Raw genomic sequence first — 27,256 nt, 5'->3', positions numbered from 1 at the left:
CCCCCTGCGGCTTTCCTGACACCCCCGCGGCTTATTTTTGGGGCAAGGGGGTAGAACAGAAAAGGAATCCGTGTTAGACTTGACCTTTTTGTGTGCTTTCTCTTTTTTAAAAATGTGAATCTCACCCCATAGCAGAGATTATTTTGGTTTTTTTGTACTGATGTTGTATTGTCTCCAAGGTCTGATGAAGCGGGGGCCAAGCTAAGCTGGGCCTTCTCCCTCCAGGGAAGCACTGAAGGTTTAACCACTGTTGGGTTTGCAGAGGAAATGTCTTCCTGGCCCCTGTGACAGTGTTTTTGCTAACGTCCCTCACCTGTGTAGCTGAAGCCCAAGCCAGGAGTAGCCCCCATACTTTAGCTGTGTGGTGCACTAACGTTCTCACATCCAAACGTGCTTCTTGGCAGCACCGTGGACTTGCCGAGAACTCCGGGGCCCGTCGGCCCTGCTTTACTGCAGCAGCTGAACAAGAGCTATGCTGAAACCCATTTCAAGCACTTAAATGTTTTAAGGGCTTAGAGTAGGACTTAACTGAGGCAAGCAGGAGCCCTTTCTTTCCAGTTTAAGACAGGCAGGACTAAGAAAACATTTAAGTAACATTTAAGTATTAGTTGTTTTGTGCCTGTGCTGCAGGAGACGAAGGGGTGACTGCGTACCTGCCTCCCGTGTGCCGCAGGGTGACTGTCCCCCTCTGGGCCCCCCACCAAGCACCAACAGGATGCAGGTTACAGCAGCGACCAGAGAGCGAGCCTGGGAGTAGCTGTAAGAAGCTTAGACACAGGGTGGTGCTAAGACCAGGCCTAAACACTGGCACCGTGTTGCAGTAGATGCTGAGCCGCTCCTGGGCCAGCCCCGGCTGCCTCAGGCTGAGCTTTGCCAAACACGCACCTGAAACGCAGGAAAACACCACGTTCACATTTACTGCGGCGCAGGGGCAGCAGGAGGGGGATATTCCAGGCCGGACTGGTCACCTCTAGAGCCAGCCTTAACTCTGGCAGCTCCCCCCTGCACCCCGGGCCCAAACTGCCGCCAGGGGCTCAGCACCGTCCCCTCTGAGCCAGAGGAGGGAAGGGGGGAGGGTATTTAACAGAGCTGTCACAGTTCATTTGCTCACCCATGTACGCTATGCACTCCCCCCCCCCCCCCTTTTTGTACTAGTCTGTGTTTAAACAAAGTAATAAACTTGGAAGTTTATACAATCAGACTAAGCTTTAATGAATGTTGCATGGTTTCGTCATTGAAAGTTAGGGGCCACCTTGAATGCAAGAGCTGTTTATTAATATTTTAATCGATGACAAACAGGTTTAAAACAAACTGAGACAAAATCAAAAAAGAGTAACACCGTGCTAGCACTGATGCCTGGATTTATAAAACTCAGAGTAACTGCTACAAAGGAAAAAACCAGCACAAAGCAGAGGCAAGCATTCCCATCAGTGAAATAACGGGGGCGAGGGGAGAGGAGGGGGTTACGTTACTCAATGGATTGCATTGCACAGAGGGTTACAGCTCAAACCTATCGGAAAAGTCTATGCAACTACGCAGCCTACGGAAGGAAAAAAATTAAAAAGCCCTTCGGCAATGTTAATAAATAAAACAGTCCATCTTACAAGGAAGGAAGGTGGCCTGTGTCTCCATTCTTTCACATTTTAGAAGTCTAAACTCTGGAGGCTTTTTATGAGAAAAGAATGGGTTTTGGTTTGGTTTTTTTTTTTCATTTCTGGAAAGTTTCTTTCGCAGTTCTCGAACTACGTTCGCTGCAGGACTGAACGAGAAATTTGGAACACCTGCTCCGTGTTTATGTGCACGCTACTCACGCGGTGTGGGTACGCTACACCAGGTCTGCGCTGGGGGAGAGACACTCCTGAAAAACTACAGCAAATACAGGTTATGAAAGCGGGTCAACGATCTACAGAAAGGACAGTAATGAAAGGGCTTTTCCCCCCCAGTTTACAAAAAGTGGGTTTTATGTCATTTAAGTACATTCACATGAGAGGTATTTTTTGAGTTTCCCCCCCAAAAAAAAGACTAGAAACACTTGGAGCCCTTTGAGTATAAAGCTAACTGAATTCAAACTTTAAAAACACCTAAGGTTAGTGAACCACACTCTACTGTTCTTCGCCAATTAGGAGGTAGAGGTTAGTCTAATTTAGGGATCTGATAAAAATGGGTCTGTAGGAATTTTAAATTCTCTGCGCTGTTTCTAAAAAGGTTTAGACAGAAATAAAATGCTCCCAGTGTTCCCATAGGACTTAGTTAAGACATGGGTACAACTTAGAAATTGGATGGCTTCTCTTATGTGCTGTTTTCACTTTTGACTTGCAGCTATTTCTCAAGCCAGCACTGATGGCACGGCCGTGTCCGCTACCTGAAACATAGGCTCCGGGTTTGGTTTTCAACACCTGAATCTTTCAGCTATCTGCGTTAGTCACCGAAGAAGCCACACAAAAGCCTAACCCATTATCTCTAATTATACCCAGCTATCAGAGGCCACCTTCCAACAACTGCCTGCTTTGTCCATTTTTCCAACCTGCTTCGGTAACATTGTAGAGTCTTTACTTCAAAACCAATATAATCCCCAGTTTCCACTACTTCTTCCCCAGATCTGAGGGAGCGAGTAAAGCAGGCCTGTTAGCATCTTTTCCTCCAGGGCCGAAGGGCACAGGAACCCATCCCCTTTCAAGCGCAAAGTTCATCTTGCAGAAAGGCTTGTTTTTCACAGAGTAGAGTCCAGACAGTAGCCAATTAAAGCATACAGAAAACGCTTTGAAACCCTCCTCCTGCTCGAGCGCGCAGGCTCCTTTCACTCTAACTGCTATCCAATGTAGGAAGAAGAGGCTGATTGCTGCAACTTTTAATCACGCTGAAGAGTTCTCAAGTTTGGTGCTCTAATTTAGTTTTGTTTTAAACTTTTTGTAAGCTTCTCAGAACAAGGATCTCCCAGGTCCACCACTAAGAATTCAGAGACAGAACTTCTAAAAATTCAGTGCTCCTTTGAAAGAATCTCTTTAAAACCACCTTGTCACGAAAGACCCGTTCAGAATGTGGGCGACACGATGACACTAGGATTTCAGAGCCAGTGTTGGACAACAAAACCTGCATCTCAGAGTTGAGCATCAGCTATGTTCTGCTGGATTTCTGCTTGGCTTGCTGTCGCTTAGTCAGGAACTCTCTCCCTCTCTCTCTCTCGATACTCTGCTTCTAAAAATGTAAACAGTTACTGCTAAAATATAGTACCCCTTTAAAACGAGAACAACTCTGAGATGAGGGTTTTCCTCTCCCCATCTGCTCTGAAAAGTAATGCCCTGCTCGCAAAGAGAAGTATGGAATGAAGTGAAACCTGCTTAAGGCCCTTCTCTTGAGCTTGTTTGACTGGGGGAGCAGGGACTCGGCTGACCACTCATTTCAGGGTGAGTTGCCTTCCCAGTGAGGCGCCAGCCAGTCCTTCGGTGCTCTCTCTCCTCTCCGGTCAGTCTCCTTGTCTCAGTGAGCTAGCAGTGGGCTCTCTCGCGCGCGCTCCTTTCTCTCTCTCTCCTCTCCGTTGGTTGGTTTCTTTCTCCTGTTGCTCTCACACAGTGGTGCTTCAGTTTTAGCAGTGGAAAACAGGTATCCATTTTATTTTATTTTTTTTATTACCCAGAATAAAATGCCGATGAACTAAGCTCCACACAAGCTTAGCTCTTCTTCCTCAACCTGAAAGCAAGCAAGCAAAACAACAGTCGCGTTAGGGACGTCATTCTTAAGACAGACCCTGCGTTCGTGAGCTTAAATCAGGGAGTAAGAAGCAGAGGCGTGAACCTCAGGTGCCTTACACTCTAATACTGTGACAGTCCCGTCACTCCGCCATGTTGATATGCACGTTCACCCTGGTAAGTAGAGTCCTGTGACAGTGCCACGTCAATCTGAGATTTAAACTCATCACCAAGGTAACTGTCCTGAAAACGAAAGTGTGTGTTAAGCCTCTTAACCTGTTATCAAGCTCAAGTGCTCCCTTACAAAGCAGAATAGCTGGCAGCCAAGGTTAACGATAAGAGTCTGAGAGGCCGTGTCAGGGTTTTTTTGTTTGGTTGTGTTTTGTTTTTTCAAATCGACTCTTTTTGCTGCAGAATTTCCACAAATAAAAGGTTTCTGCGATAGCTGGCTGTTGGAACAGGGAAGCGGGTCAAAGTTAAGGCTCGAGTTGAAGCCTGTCCACGCAGCATTTCACTTTTATGCCTGAGGATACCTGGGAAGTCCACCAAGTGGAAGAGTATGAAATGCTGTGGCTGAGTCACTGGCAAACAGTTTTAGCTCCCGTTTCCCTCAGCACTAGGCAACAGGGATGTGCATGCACGCGGATCACCGACATAAAACCCAGGAAGAAGAGCAGACTATACATCAGATTCTGCTTACCTGTGATAATTCTGGTTGGGAGAGCCCAGGCTGACTCATCTGTGATGGCTGACTCATGGAGATATACCCCTGAGTCAGTGGACCCTGGGAGAAAGGCTGGGACACCACATCTTGGCTCGCCTGACTATTTGGAAGGTTTGACTGACTAGTTCCAGGAATCCCAAAACGATTTTTCTGGCGCCCACCACGACCAGTCTTTCCTTTTGGCGCCCCACGTCCTGGAAAAGCATTTATTCCAACCAACAGTGAGAAGTCTTACACATGCAAACTTGTGAGAGTTAAGGTTTCTATAAAGACTCGATGACTCGCAAGAGGCAATATTTTATAAGTACTCAAAAGGCAGAACCATCAGCGTAGACATGGCGAAGGAGCCCTCGCTGAAGGCCGCGGTGCCATTGCGTCTGTACTCCACACAACTCCGATCTATTACTGAAGCGCATTGTTATCTACTCTCACCAACACCGCTGCGAGAGTAGCAAAAACCATTCTCCGACTTCAGACCTAAAATGGGGCTTTTGTACCATTTCACCCGTGTCCCCGTACCTGCGGCTGGTCCATTCGCCTGGCCAAAGTATCCCGGCGGTGGCATCGGTGGCATCACGAGGTTGAAAGGGATAGGAATGTTCATAGCAGTGACGTGGCTGGGGCCGGCGCTAATCATCCCAATCTGGTCGTGGGTTTGGAAGTACATGTTGGATGGGCGCCCTGGGGCAGGGAAAAAGAGCCAGTGATTCCAGGCACCCCGAATATTTAAAAATCAATTCCTATTCCTGCTTCTAGCAGTAAGGGGAGGACTTGCGAGCAGGATAAATCAGAACCAGAAACTGAAAGGACAAGTCTACCGCTGCCAAGAACCGCCAGGTATTTCTAGTCCACCATATACTCCGCAATTGAAGATTTCACACACTCATCTAACATGTTCATCCCTACGCAGTTAGTCTTCCACAGCACCATCTAAGATCCCTGAAATGCTTACACACACACACACCCACACACCCCCTTTCCCCTTGTTTCCTACTTGCTCCACAGACATCAAGTTAGTCTGAGGGGCTTCTATATCCAGAGAGCAAAATCCAGGCATATCACAAACATTTTTAGCTCTCAAATCTGTATTTTTCTGTAGTGGCTCTTCAAACATGTAAAAGTTTGAAGCGTGTAAGATACCACACCCCAAGGACTAGTTGGGGGAAGAAAAAAAAAAAGGTGTTAATTTTGATAGCTTCCTTTACCTTGACTGCTCCGGTCATAGACAGATCCTGGAATAATAGCCTCACGTGCATCATACATGGCAGTTGTCATGAAACGGGCACCCTGGAAGCATTATAGGAGTTAGACAAAGCCTTTGCATAGAAAGCTTTGCATTGCTACTTCAGTCTAAGTTATTGTGGGTAAAAATCCAGTTAAACTCCACAGGTAATGCATACTTTACACGTGCTGAAGAAACTAGTCCTAATACATGGAAAACATCCAACTATTATTTCAACTACATCATGACAACGAGAAAAAAAGTAATCCTACAGGGAGGCTGTGAAACATGTGATGAATTTTCAGTCAGTTTTGAGGTTCTGATGACAGTTCTCCCCTTGCTCTGTTCCTACCGCTGCCCTGTGATGGCTGACAAGCTGCCTCCCCCCGCAAATGACTGCTTCTGTTAAAGCACCAAGTGTAAAACTTGCAGGTTGAGGACTGAAGTACAACGCTATTAAGCACACAGGCCAACGACCTTGCCATTTCTACACAAGACACTGTTTCATTCACCTCACAAGTTACCCCCTTACCAAATTCTGCAGTAAATAAAGGGCAATTAAAAAAGCACCAGAGAGGCTTTTCTACACACACTCGACTTAAAACAGCTGAAGCAGCAACTTACTTGGGTCACACCGCATTGACTAGGCAACAAAAATGGCAAGTCATGGGTGCGTGAGGCTGTGGGTGACTTTTTTCCATCCATTTATAACTGATCAATCAACCCCCAGTTGCTTCGTGCCACAAACATCTGAGAGACAGGAGAGGTCAACTTACTGGGTTGATGGTATTGACGAGTTTCCGGGGCTTGCTGAACTGCATAAGGCTTTCCCGGAGGTTATTCAGTGGTCCTTCCACCAGAACCTTCTGCTCCTTGTAGTAATTCAGCAGGTGATTCCAAAGTGGTTGTTTAGACAGCGCTTTTGGGTTCCCAACAATAATTACTCCATATCTGTACAACAACAGACAGAGGAACTAAAAATTAGCTTTGACTAAACAAAGCCATGCTACACGTTAATGTCAAAACAGCCTCGAAGTTAATCTCTCACAGTACATCCAGGCACCGAACAGGAGCCCGTGACGGTAGGTGTAGGAAGCCCTGACTCAATTTGTTTACAGCAGATGATTTCTGTAGTATGACAAAACACTGGAAAGAAGATTGCTCCAGCCAGTTTCTCAATAATCACAAGCTTCCTTCTGCAGGCTTGCCAAACACGTCAGCGTACTCAACCAGCCACGCTGTACTGGTTTAAAGCTTGCAGAAACCAAGGAAGCCAACCAATAGATTACTGACTCCACACTACCCTTCTCAGTAATCAAATCCATTTTAAGAGAAGCAAAATGGTTAAAAAGAAGAAAGTGGTTGCTGGAAGGGACGGAGAAGCAGACGAAGGGAAGAGTTCTGTCCTGCAAACGACACTGTGGCTTCTGCAAACTACTGATGCCAAATGGGTACCCCATTAGGTTGAGATTGCTCTTGGAAATTGTAGGGAGTGTGGAAATCATTCAAGGCTCCCTTAAACTGGGTGGGGAATGGGCCCGTTACCCATGAAACACAGACCTTTTGTTAGTCAGACTGTATCAATGCTTTAGCAGACCAAATTAGGTCTCTTATTCTAAAAGTTTACCCAATTTTACTTCACCTTGCTCTTGTAAGGGCTACATTAAGACGCCTGGGGTCATTCAGAAACCCTATTCCTTGGTGTTCGTTGGCCCTCACACAAGAAAGGATAATAAAGTCCTTCTCTCGTCCCTGGAAGGCATCCACACTTGCAATTTCCACTTCCTGAAAGAGAGGAAAACACGTAAATCACGGAAGCAGAGTGCAAAACAGTTATGCTACCAACAGGCATTACAGAACGCGTTGGCCGAGCACTAGCAGTTCCCATCATTTAACAAAAATGTTATTTTTCTAATGACGAATGATTTCATAATTCCACTGGTCATTAAATAGTTTCCCTAAAGGAGAACAGACAGTCTCAGTTTAGGACAAATTACTTTTATGTTCACTGTTTTATGGCTCTCGCATTTCCCCAAAACTGGCATTCGCACTATGGAAAGCATCCTTTTCTAGGTATGGTGCCAATAGGACTTCTGACTATTCCAAAACCTCGTAGTAAGACAGCCTCAAATTAGCACTGCTGCTCCCAGCTACCAAGAAACCTGCATCAGAGGGACAGATCATTCCTGGCAGAAGTAAAACTATTTCCACCAAGTTTTCCTTCAGTGAAAACACTGACCAAGTTCTCAATATTGCAAAACAGACTACATTAAACATACAACCGCCTTGTTTGTAGCAACAAATTTTGATGTTTGGTAGAGGAGTTCCACTGATGGGAGGACATATTCCCAAGCAAATAAATAGTATGACCATCAGAATTTATGGAGCTTGGTTTCCTGCGTCTCTCTTGGCCTGATGCTTTTATCCAAGACACAAGCTGACTACAGCTTTTCCACAGCCAAAGCACTAATGGCCTCTCCCTTCTGTGCCTCAATGAGTCCTCAGAGGATGGACTCACTGAAGCCTTCCTTTCAACAGAGACCTTAACAGGGCTCCTCCATCTGGCCAGCTGCTCCCCCAACACTTGCTGGCATTTGATCCTAAACTCTTCTCCCTGGTCTATTTTAATGACAATCAACTAAAGCACTCTAAAATTACTAAAGAATAAACACAGACTGAAGCCCAAGAAGCCAGACTAAAAATGAAAATACTGTGAAGTTTCACAATGTCTGACTTTTCCAGCTTCTCTGCATCCAAGCATCCTCGTTCATGCAGGGACTCCTTACCTGGTAGAGCTTCGTATGCAATGAACCACTGAATTGCATGTACTGCACCAGATAGGATCGTTGACCTTCATAAGGAGTAATAATGCCAATCTGATCTGGTTTGGCACCAGCTTTCAATAGCTTTGTGGTTATCTTCTCCACATTGGCAGCTTCCGTCCTACAAGGAGAGATTTGTTTATCTAAGGAGAATCAAGGCATTAGGTGTAACTTTCTGCATGTTAATGGGCTTAAAAAAACTTGAACATATATGCTGTGCTAGCCTTTGTGGGAAAGGCTTCTTCAGGAAAAAGATCACGTTGCACTGCTCGAGCACTCCAGTTAATTCAACTATCACCTCCTGACTTAAGCCACGCATAGATATTCTCAGCCAGAGGAACACGAGCAAAAGCCAACACCTCAAAAAAAGGTCTCAGAATGACGCAGCAATTTCTCTTTAATATACACCTCCGCCTTCTCAGAACTACACGACTACACTTCCCCAGGACAGCAAAATTAGCAGTGGCCATTGTTCTGGAATGGTACTTCTTAGCAGAGTTAAATGTACACGGGTACTTCGAGATCATTAAAAACGTTCCGGCCTGCTGTGCAAACAGATCCTTCAGTTGCTTTATCTTAAAGTTTTAAATATAGAATGTTTTTTAATGCCAACCTCCCTGTCAGCCAACTATTGTGCCATTTGTTTGTGCACAATCTGGCTTGCTGCGTTCAGCAGTCTTGCACATGCTGCTCATGAAACAGACAGATTAAAAATATCACAGCAGATATTTTTCGTAAGTTGGTCTGGTTTCCCTTCCAGGCACATGAACAAATGCGTATGACTAAGAGGAGCAGAACGTTTCAAGCTCAGTCTTTGATAAAGAAATTGGAACGTGCAGGAAAAAAAAAAAACAAGCGAGAGAAAAAATTAAATTCCCATCCCTTTCGCACCCCCACCAAAATCTAAGACTTGGGACTCTGCTTCAGGAGCTACTGGAATTTTGGCTTCGAAATGGGACTTGATCAGCATTTCCTGCTGCAACTGCAGCCAGTTTACCTGCCGGCCCAAATTCATCCCACGTATTAGGCACTTCATCGTCCCATGCTCCTTATGCTGCCAGTGAAGGAAAACACGCACCTCCACAGAAGAATCCAAACCCACTAAGATCTGAACTGCTCCCAGTGGAGATGCCTTTTTCTCTTTGTCTACTGTAAAGGGAGCCTGGGGCAAATGAACTCTGAAATGCAGCCCAGCCTGCACTATCCTTGAAGGCAAGTTTTTATCAGAAAAACCACGCAGGCAGTTTCAGTCATAGCTGTTAACAAGAAACAGCGTTTTATTAATTTCGGAGGAGTACTGCAGGACATAAGAATTACAGCACTGAAGCACGGTAGCCCAGCACACTGTACATTTGAGGTCTGTGGGTTGGCTCACTTGAAGCACAGATACCACCCTCACAGAAACAGAAACTAACTCTTCTTTGAAAACAGAAGCCTTTATTTAGCCGTTACGCCTTTCATCACATCGCAAGGCACCACAAGGTAGGGTGAATACCCAACACTATGGATTTTGTAGCAGAGACTCTGAAGGACAGAGAACTATTTGGTTTGCAGTGGGAACCGTGTGCTGCACTTTCCCTTGACTTCATTAATTGTGACTGTCTCCAAGGGCTGTCACAGGATTATTCAGATTCCTTTAACAATCTCCTCACATTTGAGATACTTAAAGTACTGCGTCCCAGTGTAAACTTACATCTCACTGTTGACTTTTACCTGTTCAAGTAAGAGGTGCCTGAGCTGGCAATTTCTTCCTGTCCTTGTGTAACATAGAAAAACATTGGCTTATCTGGCTGTGGCCACTGGAAATCAAAACCCTTTTTCACACGGTCCGCTGAGGAGCACAAAAACAGTAAGTAAAAAAAGTTAGCACTGCTTTACTAGCAAGAACACTCATTTTCATATCAAAGCACCTTAAAGACTCAAAACTGTAGACCATAGCAGCAATTCTTTTTCAGCAAATGTATTAAAAAGCTCATCTAGATTAAAGAATCCTTCCTTTGATCCTTAATGAATGGAAAAGAAAGCAATTTGCAGAAGAACTACTCTCGCTTACCTGCAGTAACACCATTCTGGAGTGAACCCTCATAGAAGATATTGGATGGAAACGCACTGAGGGCGGGATGCATGCGATACTGCACCTGCAGGCGAATGGGACGAATCCCCAGCACCACGAGCCTCTCAAAGAGGGACTGAGACAGGCCAGCCTTTGCAGCTTTTTTACACATCACAACAGGACCAAGCTGGCAGTGGTCACCCACAAGAATAAGCTGTGGAGAAGAAAGTTAGATCTCAGCTGGTATTTTCTGAAGCATGCCCAGGAGGTAGAAACGATAGCAATATCCTGCTATATTTGGGACTAATTAATCTGATTTTTCATATGCTGCAGATCTAATCTAAGGCTTAGAAACCTTTGCTGTCAACTAGCTATTGGGCTGATCATTTTCCAATAAAATCTTATTCAGTCTCCAGCTTGTTCCAACAGGACCAGCATGTTCTAGGCAGAGATTACGCTATGGAGATAGAAGACCAACGGGACTGATGCAAAATAGTCATTTAGATGTATATTATGGAAGCATCTTCCGTGAAAGGAAAGGACTTTGTATCTCTACGTGCCTACACTGCGAACATTACTGCTTGACGCTACTTCCTCCATTTACAAACTGTTCTCTCTGATGAAATGCAACGGCTCCTACCTGCTTTGCTCCCAGGACAACTGGCACCATGCACTCTGGCTCGGTAGCCTGGGTGCTTTCATCGATCAGAATGGAGCGGAACTGCATTTTTGCAAGTCTCGGGTCACCAGCTCCCACACACGTGCAACAGATCACATCTGCATTCTGAGACAGAAACGCAATGGATATCAATCACGCAGGGTATCGACGGACAGTATTTCTACACGGAAGAGCATTCAACGCCATTCCAGAAATCCCCCCCGCCAAAGTTAAACTGTACTCTGATCTCCACCAGCAAATTGCAACTAAGCCTCAAGCGGCAGAAAGCAGTTATTTAAGCTGATGGAACCTTACCATAAGTAATTCGCGCTCTGCTGTTCGTTTCAGCGCACGGTAACGTTTCTCATCGGCAGATGACAGTTCTCCAGTTTCATCTTTAAGCTGCTGCAGTTTCTGAAGCTCTGGCATGCTGCAAGAAGTGGAATTTTGCTTTACGGCCTAATTAACAACTTGGTAGGATTACAGCAGAGCTCGTTTGTAAAACTAAATATGGCACGTATAGAACCAGAGTTACCGCATCAAGCACATACGTGTTGCCGTCGTTACGCAGCTGATCAGCTGCGTCCACCACAACGCTTAAGTTAGGGTTTTTCACTCTCCCGCCCCCCCTCAGCCATTTCTTACCTATCCATGTTTCTGATCTGGTTATGCAATGCCAAGAAGGACACAGGAGAGTCAATTGCCTCGCGGCTTTTAGCACACAGACGAACCACTTTCAGTCCGGTTTGATGGATCTTCTCGGTCAACTGATCTACAGCTATATTACTTGGAGCACAGACTAACACAGGCCTTGAAAAAAAAAAATTAAGCAAAAAGTCTCAATGAGCTGTAAACTTTTCCAATAGACTCACAAAAAAATCATGTGTTACAACACACGTCCCCTAAAAATATGCTGGGGAAGAATATTTCCTGAAATAAGCGCGTCTTCCCAGAAAAATATACTTCTAGAAAATCTTTTCACTTCAGTGATTCAAAATATTTTCATTTTTAAAAACAAGTTGATTCTTTGGCCATTAATAAAGTAACCTCATACATCAAGATTTAGAGAGATTAATTCTTACCCATTGCCCTGTCTAGCCAGATGATAGACGATTGTGGCTGATGTCACTGTTTTCCCAGTACCAGGGGGACCCTGAATAAGGCTCAGAGGACGCTGCAGGACAGTCTTCACAGCATAAACCTGTAACATTTTTTTAAATTGCTATTTAGCATGCAATGCTCAGGAAGTTACAAAGCTCTTCAACCTCTATTCGTAAATCCTTGATCATATTCTCTGCGTTCAGTAAAAAGGAGATGAGGTTACCTGAGAATGGTTGAGATCAGGAAGTCCTTGTGCTGTAAAGCGCTTTGGCAACTGGCATTTAATAATTACATCTTCTACCTCATGACCTAACAGCTTGTGATAGATGTACCCAGACACCGAAGTCTCATCCACAGCAAAGGTTTTTAAAGCACTCTGCATTCTGAAGCGAGGGAAGGACAGGAAAATGTCAGTGTGAGCTCAAAGGCAACTATCCACAAGTGTCCTACACAAAGGTTCATCAGACATCAGGCACAAATTAAAATACACCTTGGGAAAAGAGAACAATGTAGAAGGCTTCCTAAAGGGTTAAGAGAAAAATTAGACTTCAAGAACACAGATCATCTTTTTCCCCACGTAAATACTACAAAGTATTATAACCAGGAAAATCCGTAGAGAAACACCAGCCTTTGACAGAATCTGCAATAGTAATTTTGGGTGCAAGATTTGTACACTCAGTCTCTGCTACGATAACTTCATTATCTTCCAGGATAACAAACTCTTATCTTACAAAATGCAGCACAGACACGTCTGAAGCCTGTTGATCTGATTCAAATGCCTTGAAATTTCAGCTAAAGCGATTCACAGTTTCTGAAGGCCAGCTGAAGCCAGGGAGCACTCCGTGGTGCAGCAGCGTTCAGGAAGCTGAACCACAAAACAGTTTCTCTTCTTACATTCCAAGTATCCCTAAACATAAGGTAAATTTCCCCCCTTGATGTATTTGCCACAAACCTTAAGCATGCCTTCAAAAGGCAAAAAAACCAAGTTTGATGGCTTTCAGATTAACTCTATTTCTAGTAAAAGTTAGGCCTGTCGCTCTATGAACCGGCTATTGTGTGTTCATAGACCTGTGACACCAGGCATATCGAGTCTTCTGATCACAAGTGTTCCAGAACAAAACAACTTTTCTTGTTCACAAATTCCCACTGAAGATATAGGAAAATACGTACACCAGCTGCACCAGCTACCTGCCAAGTTTCAAAGCGCTTTCTCAATACCTGTCAAACGAAGTAGACTTCCATACAAAATCCACTTGGAAGTTATGAGTAACTTCCACAGGCGCTCCAACGCTGCTCCTCAGCTCAATGGCTATCTCATCACCATAATCTGTAGAACCTCGTTAAGTAGTAATCTATAGCAAAAATTTGAATTTTATTTTTTCCCAATTTTGATTTCTTTTTAGCAGATCCCCACAGCAAATTAAAATTCTCAGAATTACTTTTACACACATTTACTGATTTCTCAGAGAGATTCAACCTTCAGGTAAGCCCTCGTGAAGGCTCGCTAAGTAAAGGATACTATCAGGAACTTTGATAACATGACCAATTCCTTTCCATAAAGGGGCCAGGTCTCCTTTATACCTCAAGCAGATCTCGTCTCCTTGCATAAGACGCATATCTACAAAGGAAGGAAAACAACGCTTTCAGGATATTCGCCAGCGAACAACCACCCCCCCCAACACAACGCTCTTACAGTACCATCCCAGGCCAGAACATCACAGTTCTTTAAATACTGATGTTATTTACCAGGCATAAAAAAAAGACAAAAACATGCAATCAAGCTGTCAATACCTGAATCAGTCTTTGGCAAAGTGAAATAAGCGATTCTTTTCTTGTTCAAGCCCAGGTCCCATCTGACCGTGATGTTATCTTGAGTCTAACAGTAAAGAAAAGGTATTGTTATGTTCTTAAAGAACTGTTTGTGAATTACCAGTCCTTGCTGTCCTATACTTCAAAACAGTGGAAAAGTACAAAATTTGCTGTTCCAATGTCACAGTACAGACAGATATCTGTATTTATTCTTACAGACTGAGTTCACGCCATCTGCAGATAAGTCTGTTCTACAAAAGAGTTACTTAATGAGAAACAAAGCCATAATCACCATCTGCGTTATTCCCCCTCTCTCCTTAAAAACATTCAGTAAGTGCTTGCATGACCTCATATAATTCAAGTTTGACTGGAAACCGACTGCCAAAGGTACCTGCAGGTTATGAGGATAACATAAAAGAAGGTGGCCAAGTTGCACAGTTCCACGATAGAATATGGTTCTTGGAAAGATAAACTCTGAACACAGGAAAGAGGGAAGTTCTGAAGTGGGTCAAGCTCTTTTTTAAAACCTCAGTTTGAGGATTTTTCTTTCCTCTCCCTGTTACCGTATGCCACCATTACTACTGTAATTATTACAGCACTGTTACATTGCAGTAAAGGTATTTATTTCGCTTGAGCCTTCCTTCTACGCTGTTAACAGTGACCACGTGTTTTGGTATCAGAGATCTGGTCAAAAGCCCCCTCAGACATATTTCAAGCATATTACCTGAGACTCCTTGAGTTTCTTGTCATAGTCTGCCTCAAGCTTGACTAGAGGACCAAATATATTTTGGTATTGATAAGCATCTTCATATCTAAGCAGGACATGCTGGGGTTCTTCATCAACACCAGGTTTTTCTAAGTCCTCAAGGGTTGCAGATGGATTTTCCTAGAATTTGAAGTACAAATGTTTTGTTTCAAAGTTTTAAGTACACAAAAGCGACAAGCTCTCACTGTGCGACAGGACCAATAAGACTGGCTTTCACTACTACAGGAAGTCACAGCAAGGTGTAACAATCTGTCAGAACACCACCAAGACATTGTGTGTCGTGCTCTCTCGCATCCAGTCAGGTTTGTTATGCATTAAAGCATGTATAGAAAACCCTCTCAAAATGCAGTTACCGAATACCAAGCGTGGACAAACAGTTCCCTACTCAGCCAGTCATCGCACAAAGCAGAAGCAAGGGAAAGAATCGGTATGGGAAAGTTGTTTTTTCAGATTGCTTGACCTAAGTCAGCAGAAGAACCTAAGGATGAAACCTTCCCACTTTGATAAATGACCTCCTGAATCCTTCGATCAATCCCCAGTTGCATTACTTGTCCTATCTGCAAGATTTAAACCTCACGTGATGCCTGCCTTAAACAGTTTCTAAAAGTCTGGTTCCTCCTTCATAAAAACATAAAACTAGCACTTGGTAAAATCTAATCACTATTTGAAAAGCAGCACGTACCTTCCAGAGTTCTTCCAGTTTGTTAATCTGTTGAGCTGTAATCTGACGCGCTCTCAGCTGTTCCTGTTCAGATGGAATCTTTACCAGCCATGAAAGGAAACAGCGATCTTGGATAAGAGGCTGCCACTGGGAGCTGTCCCAATTAATATCCTTTAAACTGCTCTGACTGGCACATGGCTGCCTGCACAACCAAAATATCGGAAAAAAATTATTAAATTAGACAAGTGTAAGAAAATCTACCATGTGAAGTGTAAAAATAGGTTTATTGTGTTCTTAAAACAACTCGGGTGCCTCACTTCAAAGGAAAACACAAATCAACCTAGCCTGCTGGGCCAACGCGTTCTTTAGCTCCCGTGTTCGCTGTTCCAGCACTTGGCACGGCTCCGTATTGTAAGTGGTATTTCTTGGGCGTTTCTAAACTGAAAATTTCGGCATCTAAGATATTAACTATGACATTCACCTTTGAAAGTGGTTACAGTCCTTTAAGATCATGCACACATATATATCAGGAAACACCCAGGATTACTTCCCATCTCTTGTTTAAACGAATAGGGGAACTCATTCTGTAGAAACACACCTTCTACTGTCAAACACATGGTAAGTGGCAGCATTTAATAAAAATACATACAACTATAAAATCATGATTTCTGATACTGTTCTCTGATAGAACCTTTCTAATTTACTGCCATCTTCAAGTGATTTTACGAGCTGACAGAAAAACATGCTGTGTAATAGCATCACTATTCCAGTAGGGCTCCAGAGTAACTTCTGAACTGCTCTGTTACTCTTCCAAACCTGAAAATCCCAGTTTAACGAAGGGGAAAACACACCTTTCTTCCATTAAATCCTGCTTCATTTGGGAGAAACACTCTTCTATAGACCCAAGACATTTGCCCAGCGTAACAGAATGTTTCCTTTTTGCATCACCTACTTGTATACCATTCACAAGGCCTATACGATCATTTAAAGGAAAAAAGGTGGCAAAGCAGAGTATAAAATATATGTCGGTACAAAATGAAAGCAAGGGTTGCCATTTAGAAAAAAGGTTATGCAATAGACTTGACACAAACATGCCAACAAAGGCATTCTCTCACCTGCACAGCAAAACCACCACAGAGTCTGCCTTGGCTGGAATAAAGCCAAGGAGGAACACATTACGACATCCGCAGTTATAACATTCCAAGACAGTCTCTCCTAGAGGTCCATCTTTATGGAGAGTCACCTCTTTGCACTTCGCTCTCACGAGATGATTAACAATGTGGCTGAAACCAGAGAGGACATAAATTTCTATGAGGTTAAGAGGAAAATCAGATTTAGTCCTAGCTTAATATATCAGCTCAGTCATTAAGAGACGCAAACAAAAACCTATTTTCGCTGTGGCAGACACTGGTAAGATCTTGCTCTTTTCACCTAAGCAAAGATACCGCTAACACCATTTCAACAGTTTCTCAGGGCACAAATGCTTTAAGGTAGTTGAGAGTGAAAGAACAGGAAACAAAAAATTCTTTTTATGTTACTGGTAATTGAAAGAAGCCTCCTGAAGCTCCGTAAGTCTAGAGCATCAGTTCTACTGTGCTTTGCAGGAACACAGGATGGGGGAGGAAGCAGCGAGTTCACAGAAGTGATTCAAGTTTTGCTGAGATCGAGGTTTAAGTCAGTAACAGTGGAAAAGCTAAACAGGAGAGTGGAGGCTCCTATTTAAGTCACTAGACTTCAATTATCACCAAAAATGCAAGTCACAGCCATCATCACACTTCAACACAAACACCCAAAGATGAGATTGTTATTTCCATCATTTGACCATTTACCTGCCAGATGTATTTCCACGCCCATTACAGAACCACTTTTTGCTGGTGTTACAGTAAACCACACAAGCAGGGTCATGGATACCACAGTAACTGGAATTAAAAACAAACAGGAAGTTACTTATAGGAAAATTCAAATACAAGATTTAAACTACCTAGTAGTGTACAAAAACAAGGGGGAGTGAAAATTAGGGAACACAAGTGCTAGTGAAAGCATCAAACACAAGTTAAACTCTTTGTCTGGGGTATTTTAACACTTCCCACCATCACCATCCCTCAGCTGGCTTAGCCTTCTGTTCCTCGGGGGAGGTCAAAGCCTGCTGGACCCGGCAGCTGTAAGTATACACAAGAGCTCACCAGAGGGCACCATTTTCCTACCAGTACGTGGCTGTCTCCAAGGAAGTTGCTCTCAAAATCTAAAAATCCTCTAAGCACGCACCTTTCACTCACACAAAGTGCTCCTGGCCTCTGGATATAAAGAAGCCCGACGCAAAGATTAGGTCGTACCTGCAAGCGTGCACAGGAAGATCCTTTGTGTAATAGGTATCTTCTTCATCTTCTTCAAAATTCAACTCTGCCAGAAGCTGGCTGGTTTTAGCCACGTTATCATCCACAGCTCCGTTCTGTAAAATGCCATCAGGGCCATTAACCTGAAACACAAGGTCAGTGCTTGTTATATAGACAAAACACTCAAACGTAAAGCCAAGGACAGCAATCCCTACTCCTCAAAGCAAAAACTTGTTTAATTTAGACAAGCGTCAAGAGGAAAATAAAATGCTGGTACGAGCTGAAGCGCACACCAGTTATGTAATCACTACTTGCTTCATTAGCTCCTATTTTACAGGATTACTTGAACTCCAACTGATGAGTAGAAAAAAAGTTAACAAAAGGAGATTCCTTTTCTGCAGATTGCACTTTTTTCTACGCAGTCTTACAAAACACACAAAATTCCATTTAAACAATTCCTGCAGTATCAAACATTGGTTTTTCATCCTTCATTTTACTCTAGGAACCTACCTGAAATCAGCATCTTTATTGGATAGGACCTTCCCCACCTATTTCTGCTGTTCTCTAGTCACTAAATCAACCTTTCCCCTCCACCCCACCGTATCAGAAACACGACTTCATGACACTTGGACAATAGTGAGCAGGTAATCAAGCAACCTGTTCTCATCTAAGCCTAATTAAAAAAAAAACCACAAAGGTAAAATTGAAATAGCACAAGAAGTAACAGAAACTGGTTTTCAGCATCTAACTCTCCAGGCAGTATCGGTTGTTCAGGATATACCAACCGTGTTACATACGGAATCAAACATACTTGCAAAACACATCAGGTGTGACAGTCACTGTTGTGGTACTTTGCATTTGTTCTATGATATGCTTTCCTTTAAAACAAATGAGGCCTCTCTCAGTTACCCAAGAAAACTGCAAAAGTCCATCAAAACTAGTAAAGCAGCTCAAGCTTCCAAAGCAACACACTGCAGAGATCGAGTGTGCCAACACAGCACGTACAGGTGTGCTCTCCTTCTGCTGACAGCGCCCCGACTCCCAGAACCGTGAAGTTCTGCAACATTTGGTGCTGAGTCAGCAACTTTAACACACCGAGTCCTTCCGGACTTAAAAATAACTCCTTTTTGGCATGGTTCTAGTTGGGCTAGAGTTTGGCAATACCGAGTACCACCAGGAAGGGGCACCAAGAAGTACGAACATCACAAACCAGATTTCGGCATGGCTAGTGCAGCCGTTGCCCCTTGGGCCCTGCAGCTGTTCTGGTTTAATTCCACTGCCGCATCTCTACAGACGAACAGCCGCAGGGAGCTTCAGCACCTCAGCACCATGCTGTTGAGACCCCCACACTCCCCAGAACTCTAGTCACTCAACCCCTTGTTCAGCCAAAATCTCACTAAAACCTGAGAGACAAGCACACCATAATCCATGGTAATGTTGAATGGAAAAAGGTGGGAAAGGGACCACCACAGTGACTGCAGCCATTAGCACAATATTAAGAAAACATCTGATATGAGTGCTGTGAGGTAGTTTCCCTATCACAGCAAAATCATCACACCACACCACCCACCCCACCCCCACGTTTTTAAAGGTATTGGGTTAGAAGAGACAATATTAACTAGGTAAAAAATGGGAGCATAAAAATCACTCAAGGCCTTTGTCTGTCCATATGGGATTTTAGTAACTCTTCTGCACTTAGACATTTAATGCCATTTATCTGGTATCTGTAACTTAATTCTCTGACAAGAAACGAGACAGCTGGCCACAGTGAGAACGATGCTAAATCTTTATTAAAAGGAATTTGATAAAAATAGTTGCTGCAGCATTTTAAAGCTGTAACTCATAGGCAAACCAAACAAGCTTACTTCTGTGAAAGTCTCATTTAGATTCCACGCCAGCTAGTTTCAGTATTGCACATTAGAATTTAACAGCCAATTGCAAGAGTTAAGTTTAAAAACAAGTGTAAGCCCCTTCACATTTGCCCTCAGCAGTAAGGAGCTGGACTCAATGACACAAGCTTTGTTTCACTATCTTCAAATGATATGAGGTGCGCTTGCAAAACAATCTAAATGGTGCGACTTTCTATTGATGCTACCTCCAAGTACTGGCTTTTAATAGAAAGAATCAGCCAAGAGGAACCGTCAGCACAGAGTGTGCAGAAGCAGCAGAAGGAAAAAGGAGAAACCGAAAGAAACCGCAGCAGCATGCAACAGCCCATTAGTATGATGAACCCAAATCCAATCAGCTCACTGCGTAATAGCATCTCCACAGACATTTGAAGATATCCATTTTAAATAAATAGTGCCATTTAGACAATACAAAGATAACTTCACTGATCATAGAGGAGGCAGAATTCCAAAGCCTTAAGTTAGTCTGAATTTCTTAGAAGCCTGAATGCCCAATGTTTGCAGGTGCATTTCTGTCAGCCTATTCCAAAGAGCCACGAAGCACTTGGACAATACCCTCAGACACACGGTGTGAGTTTTGGGGTTGTCCTGTGCAGGGACAGGAGTCGGACTCGATGATCCTTGCAGGTCCCTTCACACTCAGGACATTTTACGATTCTATGATTATACACATCAGTTCACAAGTTCAGTCAATTTTTGGGGGGGATGCTCAAAAAATTCCTTCGCCAAACAGTAATAAAATTGTAAAGCTTTTTTTTTTAAGGCAAAACCCCAAGAAACTACAACAACTGCAAGCTATTTGTGCTTCTGCACCAGGTGACTGTGTTGGTTGCACCCCAGGGAGCTCCTACCCTTTCAGGGAGTCAGGCAGGAATGATGTCACCTGTTACTATGAAAATCCAGCAGCGAGTACTAGGCCTTGGCAGGCACACAATGAGGAAGTGACTCAACTTTTGTTCTAAAACCTACTGTGATGTTAGCCTATGTGCATATTATTAAAAATCTGGCACCATCTACTGTTGTATAAGGGGGGGGCTTCTCTATTTTAAAAGCGTTGACTGAAACTTCTGGCACAGCAAGTTTAACAGCTACAGCCATCTGAACACTGAGGTGCTCTGAAGCTATCACCATGGTACCAGTCCCTCCCTCGCTCCTCTTCTGGCCTCTAAAATACTGTTCGAAACACAACAGTAAAGGCCCAGGGAACTGAGTTACAGAATACCAAATGTGATGACACCATTTATGTAGTGGCTTCTACCGACCCTGGGAGCGAGTCCCGAAATCAGAGGTAACAGAATATTACCATCTCAATTTCTCACGGTGCTTCTGGCTAACAAACCCCACCCACGTCAGCAGCTGATCCACAGGTGATCACAGCTATATCCACTTAATGTAGCCCTACTTTAAAGTGGTACATTTCAAGCTGCAACAAGAAAAATAATTGCAGGTAAGTAGGTATTTTGCTAGAAGAGCACTCTCGTTACAGGGCTGCAGTCCAATCAGTCTTGGCAACGCACTTCAACCCCGTGCAGTAACCGCAGGACACCCAGTCATGCTGTCCCGATTTCAGGCAATTTTCCCCTCGTGCTTTAGGGAAAAAAGAAAATACACACTTCTGGACTCACAGAGATAACCCAACTATTTGTGCTTTGTAGATTCTTTACTTTAAAGCTAGAGACTATTTACTGTACCTTATTATAATCCCTTGTACTTATTTGTTCTCCCTTCCTAAATAAGGAAGGGGATATACTGAGAACATTCACCCCCACACCACCTCCGAAGCAGTGCGGAGCAAGCGGTATTTCCAGATGGGGACCTGTGAAACAAGGAATGGATTGTTTTGCTACCACAAAAAGTTCTTAGAGGAACTGGAAATGAAATCCAGCCCCCATAGCCTAGACCGAAACTCCAACAGGTGACCCAGCCTCCTTCCACCACTCACTCAAACAGCTCAGCTAACACTAACGCCATGGGCCTTGCCCATCTCGGACTCGCTGAGCGTGCGACTGCTTCCTAGCATCGTAACTAAGTCCTTGCCTGGAAGGGCGAAAAAATAAGGCAGAAAAATCTATTCCTATGGTTGATTTTAATTATATGTAAACAATGGAGATAGTTTTCCAAAGAGAAAACAGCTTCTGCGCTACGAACTCCTCACTATCTTTCATCAGCGGGACACTGATCAGTTGTAACAACATCCTCTTAAACTATTAAATATATGTTGGGAAAGGAAGGTCTTCTAGAGCAGCTAAATCGATCACATTTTAAGAAATGAGGTGCTCTGCGTCACTCAATCTTTAAACACTAAGAATACATCAGAATATGAAGCAACAGAGTAAAAGCATCACCTCTGAAGTTTATCAGCTCCAAATCAAAATTATTTATTCAGGTAGCCTTAATTACAATCAGAGTGACAACATTTAATTAAGCAAAATGTATGTGATAATTCTGGGGCCTTAGAAGTTACTATTTAGTATGTCCCCTGCTGAAAGACAAAATGAGCCTAAATTATCTGTTGAAGGCAGCGACATATTCTCCCGGAATCTTTAAAAACACATCATTTCTAATCTTATCTCACACGAGACCATTGAAGCGTACAAGTCTGAACAGACCCAGGGATCTGGGCTTCGCTGCACTCCAGCTCAGGAGGACACTCCACTTGCTACGCTTCTGAGAGTTCTCGTTGCAATAGGTCCCTTCCCTCCCCCAAACCTACATTTCTGGAGTCAAAACAAGGATCAGAATGACTGCAAGAGTTTGCAGAAACATAAACACACTCGTTTTTTTTAAAAAGAAAAAATCCCTCCCTTTTTGCCAGGAGGGGTGGTTGAAGGCATACGAGTGCCTGAATGTGCTCTCCAGATACTTTTTTTTTTCTTTTTACTTCAAAGGCTTTGCAAACATGTTTAGACAAAAAAAAGAAAAAAGACACATTAATCCTCTCGTCTGGTCTTTTAGCTTACAAGGCTTATTTCAGGGTGGTTTTTCTTCTTCTTCTGGCCACGCTTTCTCTACTGTAAGTTCTGGAATGATCACAACCCATTAAAGCTTTAAAAACTAAGATTTTATTAAAACTGTCTTTTTAATCAATTAGTCTACATTCTGACTCTACGCAGACACGATTTTCCTATAGCTGCTTAATAATTCTGATCTCTCAATGCTCAAAACCGATGAAGTCCACCAAACCCCAAATTCAAAGCTGGAATTAAACAGAAAAACAAACAGCCCATGGGGTCACATCTCTTAACTCTGTCTTAGAAACACACTAACCCAGAGCAAGCCACCGCGCAGCAGCTATGCCCAAGCCCTACGCCGGGCGCTTTCAAGCACAAGAAAGTCATTGAATTCATCCTGGGATAAACCCCATATGGCTTGGATGGGATAATACCACCTTCTCGCCCCGCACACCTGGAGATTCTCAGTGCCCGGACATGCTGGCCCATTTTCAGCTGGCTTACTTCTGTTTCCACAGCTCTAGTATTTACAGAGCCCGACACATCAGGTTTTGCAAGTAAAAGGATAAATCAAGCCCACTCAAACCATGTTTGGTTCAGGATTGAAGATTTATCTAGAGCATTTCAACTCCCCTTTAAACTCACCCTTTAAAACGTGGATAATTTACAAACGTTTAGTTGTTAATAATGGGACTACATGAGTATTTACCCAGATGTAATGAAACTTAGCAGAATATTCCGTGATCTTTAAATGGAGAAAAGTCTGACTTTTTAAAAAGCATGAAGAGTTCTTTGGGTTCGTTTATTTTTTTACTACAGACGCAGCCACAGCGCAACACTTCTTCGCTTGTGAGCATATAACCCTAGTTCCCACTTTTCTTTTGCTTTTGTGAATTGCTAAATAAACGCGATTTAATTGCCATTTAAGTACCAAGCATCAACAGACAGGATACTAAAAAAAAAAAATCACCTGTTTTTAAGTTTTGAGGAACCAGACCTCTGAACTTAAACCGCAGGCCATATCGACTGTCGCTCCCGTACAGACCCAAAACAAACCAGCCTAGCAACCGCGCGGCGGTGAAGAAAGGATAAAAAAATATATTAAAAAAATTAAAGGCATATTTTGCTTTTTGCCCTAGGAAGAAAAAAGTCCCAAAAAGTACTGCTGAATTTCCACAGTACTCGAGTTTTGAGAACCTAACGCTACCTCTAGTCGCGCTCGCTTTAAAGAGGAAACGAGTCCGAAATGACGTCCAGAGGCATTTCTGGTTTCTTTAACGTGGCACCGAGAGGCGACACCACCGTCCCGACACGACGGCGGAGCCGTTTCCCAGCAGGCGGCCGGCCCTAAGTTTTAGCCTCTATTTCCCGGGCAGCAGCAGCAAAGCGCCGGGCGGCCGGGCCCTGCCTCCGCAGCCGGCAGCCTCCCCTCCACGGGGCAGGCGAACAACCACACGCCGCTTCCACTTCCCCCGGCCGGCGGTGCCGGGGACAGAGCGCCCGCCCAGGGCTTCCCCTCGCCGGCCCCGCGGCCGGGCCCGCCCGCCCCTTCCGGACCCCCCCCACCCTACACCCCCCCCCCGCAACGGAGCCGCCCTGACCCCCCCGCCCCAAACACACCCCCCGCCTCCCGCCGCCGACTCACCTGTGCCTCGATCGCTCCCGGCGGTCCCTGTCCCGCTCCGGGGGGTCCTTGGCCTTGTCCCGGTCCCGCCTGCCCGGGCCCGGGCGGGGTTTGGGTCTGGCTTGGAAGAGTGAAGTCGGTGAACTCGAACTCGGAGCCCTGCGTGTCGGCGCCGAGCAGCTCGGCCTCCTCGGTGTCCAGGAAGGTGAGAGTCTGCGAGCTGGGGCCGTACGCCTCCACGCTCATGGCGGCGGCGAGGAGAAGCGGCGCTTCCCCGTCCCGAGCCCGGGCCTCACCTCAGGGAACCCGCGGCGCCGCGTTACGCGAGCGGCGGGATCGGCCGCGCGCACCAGGCCGCGCCGCCGCTCACCGACCAACCCGTCGCCGCCGCCGCCCGGCTCGGGCGGTCCCGCGCGCGAAGCGGGGCCCCAACGGCGGAGGAAGGGAGGCGGCGGGCGAGCGCCGGCGGAGGAGCGAGCCCCGAGGCGCTGCGAGCGGAACCCTCCGGCCCCGGCCGCCGCTGCTGCTGCCGCCGCCGCGCGCCAGGCCAGGAGCGGTGACGCGGAGCGCACGGAGGACGACGACGCCAGCACGCCCCGTACGCGTGGGAGGGGTGACGTAGCACGCACACACCTGGGAAGGGCAAGGCGGGTGGGGGGGGCGGGACTTCGGTAGAAGGCGCGAAGAGGTTCGCGCCGCGCCGCGCGGGGGAGGCGCCGCTAGCCACCTGGCGGGCGGCGGGTGGGGGGGAGGCCTCCCCCCTACTGACACCCACCTCGCGGGGAGGGGCGGAGCCTGCTTCTGAGTGACTGCTCCGGCAGCCAATAGGTCCTCGAGATGAGGAGGAAGGGCGGGCTGCGGTGGCGGCGTGGCCCCTGAGGTGGCGGTTGGCGCTTGTGGTGGCGAAGGTCCCTGGGGCGGCGGGAGAGCTGTGGTGGTTGTCGGTGGTTGTCGGCCCTTGTGGAGGCGATACAGGGGGCTGTGGTGGCGGTGGGCTGCGGTTGGTCGGGGCACTGTGCCAGTGGATGGGCCCTGTGGAGGCGATACAGGGGGCTGTGGTGGATGTCAACCCTTGCAGTGGTAATATGGGGGGCTCTGGTGGTTGTCGAGCCCTGTGGAGGCGATACAGGGGGCTGTAGTGGATGTCAACCCTTGCGGAGGTGATATGGGGGGCTGTGGTGGCAGTGGGCTGTGGTGGTGGATGGGCCCTGTGGAGGCAATACGGGGGGCTGTGGTGGCGGTGGGCTGCAGTGGGTTGGGGGTCTGTGGTGGTGGATGGGCCCTGGGGAGGCGATACGGGGGGCTGTGGTGGCAGTGGCCTGTGGTGGGTCAAGGGGCTGTGGTGGTGGGTGGGCCCTGTGGAGGCTGCAGTCTCTGTGGTGGGAGCCCTGTGGTGGTACCAGGTCAGTGTGAGGGGAGGTGTGGTGGTGGTTGCCACTGTGGTGGCAATGTAGGGTTTGTCCCCTTTATCACCTTGTGCCTGCTGGGAGCCTGGAGCTGCAACCGCTGGTTCTGTGGCCTGCCTGCCTCACGTTCCTGTTTGAAATGAGAGTGCAGGGTCTCTGCTAACAGAGATGTAGCCTGGGTAAGGGTTTTTTGAGTCTTTGTTTTGAGACAGACGTAGTAATTAAGAAGGATCTGGTATTATAGTAATACCTGCTCTAGCTGTAATACCTGTTGTAGCTGTAATGTCCTATATCGGGGTGCAATAGTCAGAAAGCTCAGTTGCTATGAGGTGAGGGTAGCAGAGTTGGCCGCGGAGATTCTCCGAGGCCAGGGAGGGTGAATGAGTGGGTTGTGCAGAGAAGGTGAGTAGCACATGTTTCTGCCCATATATAAACAAACAGAAAGTTTGGGGTTGGGTGCCCTCATTTCAACATCCTTTTATTAGCATACAACAAATCTCTTTTAAGATGACTTCTGCGTGTTGTGAAAAACATTGACGTGAAAGGCTAGATATTCAGTCCCTCTTCCCTGCTAAAGCCTTCAGCTATAAGATGTGAATATGTATCTTCTTTTGTAAGTAACTTTAATGTTATTCTTGCTTTTGGTGTAGGATAAAGCCGGGAAGTGAAACAGCATGTACCAGATTTACAGCTGTTAAGCTGAAAAGATCTAGATGAAGACTGAAAAGCACCCTTGTCCTGGGAATACTGTGCACCAAATACAGGAGGGAAAAGAATGAGTAAAGAGAATACAGGAGTCATCACTTCTGCACACAGACTGTTTGAATTAATCTTTCACTTTAAGCCTCAAGGAAGAATAGGCTGTACCAATAGTTTATCATAAATGTATCCTAGTTCAGGATTCAGGTTAATCCAACAACCCACAAAAATCAAACGGCAGAATAGAAAATTGGTTGTTGAATTGTGACTGTCACATTGGCTCCAGTTTAACATGGCGACATCAGGATAAGTCAGTGTATGCCCATATAGAAATTCATCAGTGTTACAAGGCAGTTTGAATGATGAGACTCTTGATTCCTAAAGACTATATTTAAACCCATGGAAAGCCTAGTTGGAAAGCCATGGATGAACTAAACTGGTGCTTTCTTAAAAACAAACTGGAAGTGAACTGTTTTGTAGTTCAGAGAAAAGCATAACTGTGAAAAGATACAAAATCCCTCCTGAGGATGAAAGCAGAATTGAAGAAGACATTTATAAAACCATGTAGGCTGCTTGGTATGAACACTTATTTATTAATAAACAGAGTGTACTTGCAGCATTTGGCTGGTTTACAGAATCTTCAAAAGTTTTGGAAACCGATCAAAGTTTTGATGCGCTTCTGGATTTCTTTCTCTGTCCCCTACATAATACAGGAAATAACAATACTTTTAAAGCTAAGTTATTTGGAAAACTTGCTGAAAATTGCAAGTCCTTAGCTCACTATGCCATCAGAAGGTAAATTTGGCTTCGGTTACGGAGGCGCCAACGACCCTT

At 45.2% G+C, this 27,256-nt stretch overlaps 1 protein-coding gene and 1 long non-coding RNA gene across 3 annotated transcripts; one reads left to right on the top strand and one right to left on the bottom strand.

The window, feature by feature from the left end:
* Positions 1–1,253: 1,253 nt before the first annotated feature.
* On the bottom strand, positions 1,254–24,885 carry UPF1 (UPF1 RNA helicase and ATPase). 2 transcript variants are annotated; one of them, XM_075076734.1, is made up of 24 exons: positions 24,339–24,885; positions 17,836–17,978; positions 17,332–17,421; positions 16,618–16,785; positions 15,524–15,704; positions 14,800–14,961; positions 14,058–14,142; positions 13,786–13,884; positions 13,485–13,602; positions 12,490–12,649; positions 12,248–12,366; positions 11,811–11,975; positions 11,481–11,595; positions 11,148–11,291; positions 10,508–10,721; positions 10,168–10,285; positions 8,419–8,575; positions 7,275–7,417; positions 6,409–6,583; positions 5,616–5,697; positions 4,930–5,091; positions 4,387–4,604; positions 3,807–3,929; positions 1,254–3,687 (listed from the first exon to the last, which is right to left on the bottom strand). In XM_075076734.1, the coding sequence occupies exons 1-23, from the start codon at positions 24,561–24,563 to the stop codon at positions 3,810–3,812; spliced, it is 3,363 nt and encodes a 1,120-aa protein (XP_074932835.1). In that variant the 5' UTR covers positions 24,564–24,885; the 3' UTR covers positions 1,254–3,687; positions 3,807–3,809. The 2 variants fall into 2 exon arrangements, with proteins under 2 accessions (XP_074932835.1, XP_074932836.1); XM_075076735.1 differs by having other exon boundaries at positions 13,485–13,593.
* Positions 24,886–25,406: 521 nt separating this feature from the next.
* On the top strand, positions 25,407–27,041 carry LOC142049254 (uncharacterized). The gene is made up of 2 exons (XR_012657648.1): positions 25,407–25,902; positions 26,374–27,041. It is a non-coding gene; the product is annotated as an uncharacterized LOC142049254 (long non-coding RNA).
* Positions 27,042–27,256: the final 215 nt, after the last annotated feature.

This window comes from Phalacrocorax aristotelis, chromosome W, assembly GCF_949628215.1.
Source record: "Phalacrocorax aristotelis chromosome W, bGulAri2.1, whole genome shotgun sequence".
Taxonomy (NCBI): Eukaryota; Metazoa; Chordata; class Aves; order Suliformes; family Phalacrocoracidae; genus Phalacrocorax; species Phalacrocorax aristotelis.
Note: the sequence above shows the minus strand (reverse complement) of the source record. Positions and strands in the feature narration are given on the sequence as shown.

Excerpts from the sequence above, each read along its gene's own strand:
- UPF1 (XM_075076734.1), bottom strand. The coding sequence starts at position 24,563 with ATGAGCGTGGAGGCGTACGGCCCCAGCTCGCAGACTCTCACCTTCCTG. Across the intron at positions 5,698-6,408 it reads TCGTCAATACCATCAACCCA|GGTGCCCGTTTCATGACAAC; the intron begins GTAAGTTGACCT and ends TAATGCTTCCAG. Across the intron at positions 5,092-5,615 it reads CTATGACCGGAGCAGTCAAG|GGCGCCCATCCAACATGTAC; the intron begins GTAAAGGAAGCT and ends TCCCTGCCCCAG.